Source organism: Periophthalmus magnuspinnatus, chromosome 9, assembly GCF_009829125.3.
Source record: "Periophthalmus magnuspinnatus isolate fPerMag1 chromosome 9, fPerMag1.2.pri, whole genome shotgun sequence".
Taxonomy (NCBI): domain Eukaryota; kingdom Metazoa; phylum Chordata; class Actinopteri; order Gobiiformes; family Gobiidae; genus Periophthalmus; species Periophthalmus magnuspinnatus.
The window spans coordinates 10,650,177-10,662,565 of NC_047134.1; the positions used below are offsets into that span (position 1 = coordinate 10,650,177).

General features: G+C 40.0%; 1 protein-coding gene across 2 annotated transcripts; it reads right to left on the reverse strand.

Moving 5' to 3' along the window:
- Positions 1-547: 547 nt before the first annotated feature.
- Positions 548-10,017, reverse strand: rassf2b (Ras association domain family member 2b). 2 transcript variants are annotated; one of them, XM_033972753.2, is made up of 11 exons: positions 9,804-10,017; positions 8,097-8,130; positions 6,806-6,870; positions 6,548-6,623; positions 6,286-6,437; positions 4,227-4,345; positions 3,066-3,208; positions 2,397-2,550; positions 2,068-2,189; positions 1,894-1,991; positions 548-1,824 (listed from the first exon to the last, which is right to left on the reverse strand). In XM_033972753.2, exons 3-11 carry the CDS (start codon positions 6,847-6,849, stop codon positions 1,755-1,757), a joined length of 978 nt encoding a protein of 325 aa, XP_033828644.1. In that variant the 5' UTR covers positions 6,850-6,870; positions 8,097-8,130; positions 9,804-10,017; the 3' UTR covers positions 548-1,754. The 2 variants fall into 2 exon arrangements, with proteins under 2 accessions (XP_033828644.1, XP_055080462.1); XM_055224487.1 differs by lacking the exons at positions 8,097-8,130; positions 9,804-10,017 and having other exon boundaries at positions 1,712-1,824; positions 6,286-6,433; positions 6,544-6,623.
- Between the last annotated feature and the right edge of the window lie 2,372 nt (positions 10,018-12,389).

Genomic DNA, 12,389 nt, shown 5'->3' on the forward strand with positions numbered 1-12,389 from the left:
TTTATTCATAAACAAACCTTTGCAATATTTTTTACACCACCTTAAATACACTGATTACATCCTCAGTTATGAGGAACAATTTAGTGCCAAAACAAAGTAAAAGACAAGCTAAAGGTTACAATGATACTTCAAATCCTAACCATATCAAAATGTTCTGAGGGACTCACCTATGAATTTGCTTGAAGAAAAAATGTGTAGATAATTCTTTTTTATCCAGAGCAGACTGAGTCTGTGAATGGGTCTCCTCTGATTGTCTGAATGGAAAGTATGTTTCAGGGCCAGTTATCCTCTGAGCTGCTCATTGAGTGGATCTGTCTGATGTCTGTCCATTGGTCGGTTTAAGCTGCTCTACTACACGTCCTTCTTAAATACCTGCACCTTTCTAAATTGGTTCAAGTTATCCAACACTATGAATGAAGACCAATCACCTCGAAGCTTCCAGTGGCTTATCTGCCTCGCTGAGTCTATATTTATAATTGTCAACAAGATTGGCATTGTTTCGTAACACATCACCTGGTGAACTGTGTAAAGGACATAGTAAACATTTACTCTGAAGATACCTTTTATTAAATTGTACAAAACATGTTCCATTTGAAATTTTTATCAACTATACAAATGTCAAAATGTTAATGAAAATAAATCATGCTTGTGCTGTATCAGAGTCATGCCCTCACGTTTTTCTTTACAAATACTGAAGACTTGTGCACACAGCTCTGCAAAAGACACCTGTCTGTGGAACAAAGCTTTAACCTCAACTTGTGCTCATTCACATATTTCAACGATTGTGGTACATCTAATCTATATATTAAAATATATAGACCTAAGCTATAGTTTCACAGCTTAACTATTATTGTGCTCTTATTGGCAGGTTCATCATTGTATTTGTTGATTTATTGAAACTTTATGTGATAAACTAGTGGTCTAAGGGTCAGTACAGTATCAGTAAGTACAAAATTAGAGTCTTCTATAACTAACTTAAGAAGATTATGTCAGATACAGTCATTTTATAATCCCTGTATGACTAAGGGGGCTGAGATGTCACTGAAGTTATGTTTTATGTTAACCTGCTGTTACATAGGCACTTTCAAAAGCTGTGGTCCTTGTTTTTTTTTCCTTTCATGGCTCTAATTCACACATAATTCACAGCTAAATACACAGGAATGTTGCTTTGTGTTGCTTTAGTGACACAAAACATTGAGAGGCTCAATGTTCAAAACTTTGCCCTTGTAAAATATTGCTGTTAATTTTAATTTACATGCACACTGTAAATATTTATTGCTAAAGGAACTGTATGTACACTTTTACTTTACATAAACGTGATCTATCTGTGTCCCCAGATATGAGGTTGAATATAGCTTTAACTGAGCTGTAATTACACAAACATTGAGCACGATGGCCAAGTTGTTTATGTTATAGTTTGGTGGTTTGGTTCTCAAGATGACAAACCAATCAGAAAGCAAAATGAGCCTCACATGCCAGTTTGAACGCTGAAATCCAGTTGGCTTAAACCTAAAATGACTCTCTGGTCTGGTTTCTCACTACCGAAGCCCCGACACCTGCAGCTAGTCCTTCGTCAGTGCCTCTGCTGAAACATATGTGTCTGCTTCTCTCTGCAGGTTAAGGAACGCTCCAGGTTCAGATGTGACTGTAGTGCGACTTTTACAACTTTAAGAGCGCAGGCTACATACAGTTCCTTTAAACTGTATCGAAATGTGAAGAATGTTTGCTCTGAATAGGGATGACAATAAAGAAGGTTACATGCACGTGGCTCCCTCTGGAATACAATTGAGCTGCTTCTCAATAATGCAACGAAGGTAGTTATACCTGCATGACGAGATCATAAAACATCGTTAAAACAACATATTTTTTAATCAGTGTGTTACATATCCATACCTTCTTCTGAGTTTTTGCACTTCCCTGTCCTCCTCCTCTTTCAGCTTGGTGATAAAACTCTGCAGGACTGGCATTTCAAATTTGATATACTGCGCCACCTGGTGGAATAACGCCGTCAGAGCAGTGTTTCAGAGCAAACATGCAGGATATTGATGTTCAAGCTGCACTTCTTACATCATACGTGACCTCCTCTCCCAGGTCGGCCTCCATGAGAAACACTTTACAGACGAGCTCACAGGGGCCCTGCATCACGCGGAGGAGGAGCGGGTAGTCCCTGCGTTTAAGCTTCATACGTTCTGAAAAAACATAATCAAACTTTATAATAGTATTTAACTGAACAACAGTGAAATCTCGAACTCGATTTTATTCACGCTGTCTGGAAGGAAACCATTTCTCTATAACATAATTTAGCTTCTACAATTCTCACAATTCTTTTTTTTTCTCTTTTAGTTGTATGTGTGACTAGTATAAGCAATGTTATTGACAGATTAATCACAACCTACCTCCGCTGGTATGGACGAGGTAAAGGGCAAAGTCATCTGGGCTGTTTTCTATTTTAAATTTGTTGAGCAGAACTCGTAGGACCTGAGGCGTCGTCATACAACTGTTGATTCTGACGTTTGTGACAGAGCCATACGCTGGTGTGAAAACTGCAGTCTGCGGGATTAAAGAGTCAGTTCAGTTTATCTGTTTAGGATAATTTTCACATCATCATTACACTGGTGGAGAAGGTGCTTCAGTTTCACTTTGGTGTAGTCACATACACAATCTGATTAAATTATTTTTGTTCCTGAAAACTACATTGATCAGTCCATGTTATAAAATTAAAAAAAATAAAAAAAATAAAAAAAACTAATTAGGAACTTCTGCAAAAATTATTCCCAATTCAGGTTTTGGAATTCACCTAAAACTATAATTATTAAAAATATTACTCTCCCTATAAAACCCTTTAATTCCCATTGGAACAAACTAACATTAACTGCTGGGAATGTGTACAATTCATTTATAAAAAAATGATAATCTTCTTAAGTTTAGTATAGAGAGATATTTAGGATTAAAACTTAATTGAATAAGATTAAATTTTGTCTACACATCATTAAAGTGCGTGTGTGAAAACTTACTGAAGCCTTTACAAACCACTGTTAATAATAATAACACTGAAACACATTCACCTTATGATTATAAAAGTGTCCATTAATAGAGAAGCGATGTCTCCTGATCTTCCTCTGGTCACTGGGCGATCGTCGCTGGCAGCGCCTCAAAACTCCAGCGTCGCTCTTTGTCCTGAGGAGCTGAGAGCTGCAGTCACTGTCCTCTGCAAAAACAAAACAAGTCAACTTCAAACATACAAGTACCATACATTCTCCAAAACACCAGTGAGTACAAAGGAATGGTGCGTTCACAGTAAATCCTGGTTTGGACATGGTTTTGAGTTTAAGTATGTAGACCTGTGGCCATCTGACCTTGTGGTTTAGTCCTGCTCTAGTCCAGGTCTAGTTTTGGGTTAATTTGTAGTTCAGACCCAATTTTTTAACGTCTAAACACACCAAGGTGCACACATTATCCTCATCAGTAAAAGGTGATTTTAGAAAGATCCAGTATTATTATATAGATGCTGTTTGTCATTAACACATAAGTTCCGCTCGCGTTTATGATTAACTGCCTTTATACCAGTGTTATGACTATGATATTAACTTTTTATGGCCAGTAAACAATGCATTACAAAAGTATGTTGTTAGAAATTGTGCAAATGTGTGCAATATTTACTGACAACAATATTTACGAACTGGGGTCTAAAAAAGCGATTTAAGGTGAAGCTTATGTAAAGAGTTCACTGACTCTGTTACTCATCCTTCTTTATTTAGAGATAATCCAGATCTATTTGATTGGCCTGGATCCTAAAACATGGCACCTGAACAATTCTCTGTCTTAGTTATACTTGAGCCACGTGGCTTTTTGAATAAAGGGCCCGCCTCCTGCTTGTCTCCATGGAGATGTTATTGCTTTGCCTGGAATGTTCCACAGTAGCGCTTCAAGCATTTCTGTTTATATGGAGGAAAGGTGGCTCCATCAGGCCAAAATACTGGTCGTATCTGAGGAGAGGAGGCTCTGCTCACAGTACGATTCTGTGTTTCCGAGTATGTTTGAGCAATAAAAACACGTGTGATTAAATACATACGAATTATCTTATTTTAATATCATACTGTGGGACATTCCACGTAAAACAATAACCTCTGCATGGAGACAAGCAGACGGCGTTCTCTACAGAAGAAAAGTTACACAGTGCATCTTTGATTATAGCAGTATCACTTTTCACATAGTGCATCTCTCACCTTGAGCTTGTTCCTCACTGATGTCGTGGTCGTCTGGGTGGGTGTCGGGGGGTGGGGTCACCTCTACTGTGGGTGGGGTCGGTTGTGCCGACTGCTGGCCCTCGGTGTTTTGTGGTGCTCTGTAATAGAAGGCAAGGGAAATTTATTTGTATAGCACAATTCATACACAAGGTAATTCAAAGTGCTTTACAGAATGAAAAAGACATACAAATTATAATATGACAAATCAAAACATAAATAATCACAAATAATCATCATGAAATTAACATTAAAGAAAAAAAGAGCAGAATAAAATAAAATGAAAAATGAAAATAAACCCTTTCAGTCGTATGCACAGCTAAACAGAACCGGTTTGAGCCTGGATTTAAACATTGTCAAAGTCGAGGCCTGTCTCACATCTTCAGGAAGAATGTTCCAGGTTTTAGCTGCAGAAAACTGAAACACTGATTCCCCATGCTTAGTCCTGGTTTAGTCATGGTTTAGTCCTGTGTTTAGTCCTGGTTTAGTCCTGGTTTAGTCCTGGTTTAGTCCTGCTTTAGTCCTGGTTTAGCCCTGCTTTAGTTCTGGTTTAGTCCTGGTTTAGCCCTGGTTTAGTCCTGGTTTAGTCCTGGTTTAGTCCTGTGTTTAGTCCTGGTTTAGTCCTGGTTTAGTTCTGGTTTAGTCCTGGTTTAGCCCTGCTTTAGTCCTGGTTTAGCCCTGCTTTAGTCCTGGTTTAGTTCTGGTTTAGTCTTGGTTTAGCCCTGCTTTAGTCCTGGTTTAGTCCCGGTTTAGCCCTGGTTTAGTCCTGGTTTAGTCCTGGTTTAGTCCTGTGTTTAGTCCTGGTTTAGTCCTGGTTTAGTTCTGGTTTAGTCCTGGTTTAGCCCTGCTTTAGTCCTGGTTTAGCCCTGCTTTAGTCCTGGTTTAGTCCTGGTTTAGTTCTGGTTTAGCCCTGGTTTAGTCCTGGTTTAGTCCTGGTTTAGCCCTGCTTTAGTCCTGGTTTAGTCCTGGTTTAGTTCTGGTTTAGTCCTGGTTTAGCCCTGCTTTAGTCCTGGTTTAGCCCTGGTTTAGTCCTGGTTTAGTCCTGGTTTAGTCCTGGTTTAGCCCTGCTTTAGTCCTGGTTTAGTCCTGGTTTAGTCCTGGTTTAGTCCTGGTTTAGCCCTGGTTTAGTCCTGGTTTAGTCCTGGTTTAGCCCTGCTTTAGTCCTGGTTTAGCCCTGGTTTAGCCCTGGTTTAGCCCTGGTTTAGCCCTGGTTTAGCCCTGGTTTAGCCCTGCTTTAGTCCTGGTTTAGTCCTGGTTTAGTCTCTCTCTAAGTCTAGTTTTGACAGTTTACCTTTGATTTCTGCAGTGTTCTTTAGATGGTAAAAAGCTGCAGATGCTATTGATCTGATGTGGCTGTTAAAGTTTAAGTCTGAAAATTTCTGTGTTTCTTATAACAGATACAAAAGTAAGAGTAATTTTGTTAATATCTACAGATATGATAAAAGAAGTAACATTTCCAAGACTATATTTTGTCTTTTAACATATTCCCTATATTTATTATTACTGTATAACCAATGTAACATTCCACTTAAAGCTGCACTATGGAACTTTTTCTAATGGAGGGTGTGCTACCTGAATATGTTACTGTTTTACCTGAAATGTTACACAGTATGCCATTAAACCTCTGCTGTTCATCATGCATTTATATAGTTACAGATTGTTGGCAGCACCTGCTTGTCAACATAGAGATGGTTTAATGCCATACTGTGGAGCTTTCTTGACAAAGCATTAGCAGATAGACACCTTTAATCATCTTTATTAAGTATCAGAGCTGCCAAAAGCTATAGGGATTTTCAACTTTTACTACGTCATGAAGTTAAGCTATGGTTTTTGTATCAGTTCCTGTCAAATAAACAATAAATAAATGCCATTTTTTTAATAATACCATGGAAACCCCATACAAAAATAATCACATTTTCAGAGGTTATTTCATTTCCGTCTGGTGATTCCTCTTAAAATCTTGGACACTCTACACAGAATCTATAGCTATAACTATTTCTGGTCAGGGCGCTCTGTAACTGGATCAGGATGCACCTCTTACCCCTGACCGTCCAGAGTGCAGCCCGAGTGCCAGGATGTAGAGGAGGGGGGTGGGCGGAGCCTCTCGTGGTCGTCCTGCATCTGAAGCCTGATTGGACGACGCAGGCCCCAGAAGATGTTCAGCAAACCCTCCACGATGAGCTCCCCCTCTTCCTGGTAGCGGACATGTCACAATCAATGGTCATTAAGTGGACATTGAAGGGATATTATTATAACCCCCAGTGGAGGAAAGAGGAGAGTATTGAACTGAAATGTGCACTCGCCTCTCTGTGCCGGAGCTGCAGGTTCTGTCCTTCATAGTACAGGTTGTAGGTCTTCAGATGGGAAAGAATGGTAGATCTGCATGACATAAATTGGTAGTTAACATAAATATATTACATAAGAGATAAGAGACGGCCTAAACAAGTGGTCTGACAGTGGCCTAAAGACAAAAATAATCCTAATTTATTCAGATTATAAAGCACAAACTCCAAAACTCTTGCTGCTCAGGGGTTTGTGGCTGCAGCATGACTGATACGTACTTGCTGATAAATTTGTTCTCTCCAATCTGAACCCCGTCACCCATTCTCAGGAATCATGGGACACGCTGAGAGAGAAAACAAACACAACACACAGTCAGTGCTTTCGTCTTATGACTCCTCATGATCACTGCACACTCACAGGAAGTACCGACCCACAAGGAAGCACTGGACAACTTAACACAGCCAGAGATTCCCTTTAAGATTAGATTTGTCATTTTTAGATAACACAAACACCATTCTTAAGGGTTAAAAGTAAAAAGTGCTGACAATCTTTGCTAATGTCACTGGAATGGAGCTCAACAAAAACCCACCCCCTGGTTCTGGAACAAAATTTCTCATAAATTTTACCCATAAACTTTCCGAAAAAGGAAATATATTAAAAGTTTGAAAGCTTCCCCAGGACTAATCAGCCATAAAACCTATACTTTTATTTAAAATCTGTTTCTGAAACGTTATAAACCACTAAGTTATTAAAGCATTTGGCTGAATCTTGCGTTTTAAATGTGTTTTTTGGGCTTAAAACACATTATGGATGTTCGTCACCATATAGTCTCTGCGATGACCTCCGTGATGGCCTCTGAGACTTGTAATATTTAAATTTTTTGAAAAGTCTATGGGAAAATGGATAGAAAATTGACTTCTGGAGCTGGAGCAGGCGGTCACTGTTGAGCTCTGTGACATAACGTAAGTAAATGTAAGTGAACACGATGACATCTAACGAACTAACCAGCCCTAACCTCTACTTTTGTCTTAGCCCTTAACACAATATATCAGACTATTGCAGCTGTTTTGTGTCTCCTGAAGGAAAGGAACAGGTGCTGAACACATGGGCCACTGGCGACGCTTTGAATCGCTTTAACAGTGAAGTCGGCATCCTGCTTCTGTTCAATCATCATTTAGTTTAGAATTAGGTCAAATTATCATATTCTGACACGTTTAAAAGAATTTTTTTTTTTTAAAAACTATGGTATGTCACTTTTATAGAAGAGCATCAGCCAACTGCTTGTCTCCGCTGAGAATATTTTAGCTGTAATGTTCCACAGTATGGCATGTAACTGATCAATCTCCATGGAGACAACAGGTCAATTTATTGGTAAGATCGTTAGAGAAGAGACCTTACTGTGAGAATACATGTTTTTCAAATTATTATTATTTTTTAAGAAAATTTACCGTCTATAATTTAATAAAGTTTGATAGCAAAGAAGTAACATATCCATGGAAACAAAGCTGATGCCAGATCCTCCACCAGAAAAGACGCATAATAGAGCTTTAAAGTGACAGACTGACTTACCGTTCTGTGGTTTTCTGTTGACTTTCTGGAGAAGCTGCAGGAGAGAAAGAGGCACAGGTTACAAAGACGATCCTAAGATGGAGGGAAAATCTTCATAAAACACAGGTTATCGTTGACATCTAAATAATTTTAAATAAAGTAGTGTTCAAAGGAAGTGCTCGCTTTCCGTTAGGGAGCTTCCTCTTTAGCGCTTGGTCACACAGGAAGCTGACATTACCTCCAACACGCTCAAGAACTTCCTCAATTTCATGAGACATATACAACATTGTTTAGTCTTATGTTCACTTCTGTTACTCACAGCTATAAATGCACTCAGTAAACAAGTACGTCTGGTATTGAAAGGTAATCTGAGGCTGACAATCTCGGAAACAAATGAGACTCTGAAATATTAACGACCAATCAGCCGGGATACCCGCTAAGACATGTTAATATTTCATAGCCTGTATTAGCCCCTGTCAAACGCTCAAGCGCTCACTATTGACCTGCACATAATATGTCATTATAGTGCGTTAACAATGCAGTCGTGATCAAGGTCAGCTTTAGTCTGGTCTGGGTGATCCACACTGACAGATAATGTTGTAATAGGATCTTTTAAGGACTGACTAATGTTTCTGCAACTTTCCAACTGTGACATTATGTTTAGTCGTGCGCTGATGTGGCAGAACTGAGTGTTTATGCAATAGACTAGCAATTAAATGGAACTTGAATGGATGCTGTTTGATACTTTTAACCCAGAGCAGTTCTAAACACAACATAGCAGCTGTTAATTATTATAACCAGAGAAAAGTTTGAACCAAGAGTCAATAACTCTGCTGTGGAAAATATAAGACTGAACCATGACTGAACTCGTTTGCACTCAACCAGGACCCAGTTCAAAGACAGTTGAATTCACATGTGGTTTATATCAGCTACAGCCAGCTGGTAATTTCATTTTTGTCCATTTGCATCATTGCTGAATTTAGCTCTAAGCCTTTAACTCTGAATTTGGTCATTTGTATTCTGTATCAGTCTGGTACGAGGCGTAGTCTGGCAGTGCAGCTCTGTTGGTTCATTCTGCTGAAAGAGCTCACTATGAAATGCCATTAAAACCCATGACCACAACTTCCTGGCTTCAGCTGTCACACATGCACCCTTGTTTATACTGGGTCTGCTGCTTTAACCCACATGAAGAAATATAAACTGGCTCTTAGCTGCATTATTGTCATAGCAACAACAAAATGCTCTGGACTCCCACTGTGAAGCTTGATACCCTTCCTCAAAAATATTTCTGGAGCAGTCTTTACACTTTGATAAACACCAAGCCCACGCCATGGCAGTCACAGGGCTGTGTTTGGAGGGGGAAACCCTGAGATCAGAGACATCAGCATCATTTTGACAGTTGTCTTTGGCTAAATCAGAGCCACGTGTTCACAGTGTTCTGCTGATGATAGAGCAGACAGGATAACCTATAAATCAAATGAATCACGAGCACATTATTGCCTTAGATGGGCACAACACTTCAGGGGTATAACCTACTTTTCCTTATACGCCAAAAATAAAAAATAAAAAAGATGAATAAAAAATCCTAAGTGATGCATATTTGAGACGTTGCAGGAGATGCGTAAAGCTGGAATAGATTTACTCCAATAAGATACAAGCTGCACAGATGAAAAGGCTGTTGTTGTGCGAGTCTACGGCGCCACCCCGCAGCTTGAGTCTTGTTCCTACCGACTTTTAGGGCACACGCTCGGGCTCCTCGTCCTCCTCCACCTGCGGACACCGTGTAGATCCGCTCCTCTTGTGGCTGAACGCTGCTAGACTCGCCTCAAAGTCCTGGCCGAAACCCTGATAGAGTTCAAAACAATCCTGGGAACAGCTTCTCGTGAATTTAAGCGAAATGACAGACAACAAGACGAAGGGAGAGAGAGTCCATCTGCTGTGCGCAGCAGACAAAGCGCACGAGCCAATCAGAGCGCGCGCCTCACGCCCTCTTTGTTCACACTGAGGAACCAAGAGACAGATGAATGAATCAGGAGACAATAGAAGAACATCAGGCTCCTCCATTCTAACCATCAACACAGCGGTTAATAACGAAACATAAACACCTCAGTCAGACTAAAACCACACGGCACAAAGATCCACTTAGCCCATGTCCATGAGAGCTCAAACTTAAGACGCAAAAGTTTGACACAAAAACAAAACATAAAACGTGGAGACATCATGTAGCACAATGACAAATTAAGGCTAAACTATGATTAAACTGTTTTTGTTGGTGATCCAGTTAATTTATTCTAATCAAAACAGCCTTGAGCTTAAGTGGATGTATGAAAGACTGAAAAGAAAAACAAAATAAAAACAAAACAAACAAACAAACAACAACAACAGCAAATGAGCATCTATAGTGCCACCAGGCGGTCAGTGCAGATGTGCTGTAGGACGCTGCTCTTCATGGTAAAGCACTGGTAAAAAGCTTCACGTTGCATTTTGTTTAAAGTTTCAGAGTCCACTCACCTGGTGCGTGACGTCCAGGTGAGGGTCACGTCTGAGCTCCTCCCACTCACGAGGCGCAACGCGTCGGTAAGAAATATCAATAATATGTAATAATATAATATAAATGATAATAATACATTAAATAACAGCCCCTTAAATAGTCGTGTTTTACAGTGTGTCCACCTGCTCTGGTCGTCCTCTGTGCGCGCGCAGATCTGGTCTGGATATGTCCCTGTCCCCTTCTTTCTTACGCATGCCCGAACTTCTTTATAGGCTATTGATTCTCTAAAATGTGTCCATGAGGCCTGAGAACTCAGCAGGCCCCTCCTTCTCCTCTTGCCCCCTCCCTCCAACTCCTCTTTCAGGTGGACAGTCTCCATCCTCTGTCCTCTCCTCTGCCCTCTCCACTGCCCTCTCCACTGCCCTCTCCACTGTCCTCTCCACTGTCCTCTCCACTCCTCTCTCCATTGCCCTCTCCACTGTCCTCTCCATTGCCCTCTCCACTGTCCTCTCCACTGTCCTCTCCAATGTCCTCTCCATTGCCCTCTCCACTGTCCTCTCCATTGTCCTCTCCACTGTCCTCTCCACTGCCCTCTCCACTATCCTCTCCACTGTCCTGTCCTCTCCATTGTCCTCTCCACTGCCCTCTCCACTGTCCTCTGTCCTCTCCACTGTCCTCTGTCCTCTCCACTATCCAGGACGCACTGGTTTCAAATCCCTCTGACCATCACAGTCTCTGGTGGGGCATGTGGTTCATGATTAATATTCATACATATTCCTACTGCCCCTAGTGCCACAACACTTGGATTTGAAAATGTTGAGCTCATTAGAGGTAAATACTTCGTAAAGAAGTATCCTCTTTAGGTCAGTTTAGTCTGGATCCAGCCCTGCCCAGTGCCAATAATATCGGCTAAAATGCCAAATATGTGCAGTTAAGTGTTAAGAGTGTGACTAATAAAAACAACACAACAGCCATTCTGTAACATCTTATTAAATTGTTTCAGGAACAAAGAATAAAACATTTGTTGCTACAATTGGTGTACACATTTCTTCTGTACAGTTAGTAAACTACTTAATAAATATACACTTCTTATATTACATGTAGCTTAAAATGTCTTTATGTTTGGGGTTATGTTGACTTGGTTAAGGAGTAAAATGGAAAAAAACACACACATATGAACCAGATTTAAATTAGGATAAAATGTAATTTAAATTACGACACTGTCTTCAGCATGATTTTTAGAATAAACATTATTTTAGTTGCAAAAAATGACTTGTACAAAATGTACACACATAAAGATGTATAAAACAATATATGAAATAAACACTTATACACATAAGTATATTCTTCATATAGAAGCCCCTTCAAAAAACTGAAAGGGAATGATGCCGTAGAGTGACACCTCCTTAAGGGCCGTCTGTGGGTCAAAGTGTAACTCCAGAACCATCAGAGGCAAAAATGTAACAGAACTGGGGATGCACCGATACGATACCGATATCAGCACCAATATTTAAAATTTTAATGGATCAGATAACGGTTCAGTCAATCCCATTTTGGTCAATAAACTGGTGTAAGACGATGTGCTGGACAACAACAACTCTGATAAATAACAGTTACAAAACACATTTGAATCTTTACCTAATGCCGTTTTTGTTTACAGGAGGTAAATTATATTTTCAGTCTCTGTCCTAGTTTGATTAATGTATCAGCAGATACTTAAAGCCAAAGTATCAACATCGGTATCAGAACAGAAAAAGCTGAGTTGGTGCATCCCTACACAGAACCCAATAAAACAACTGCAAATGGAGAGCAGTGGGTCGTAG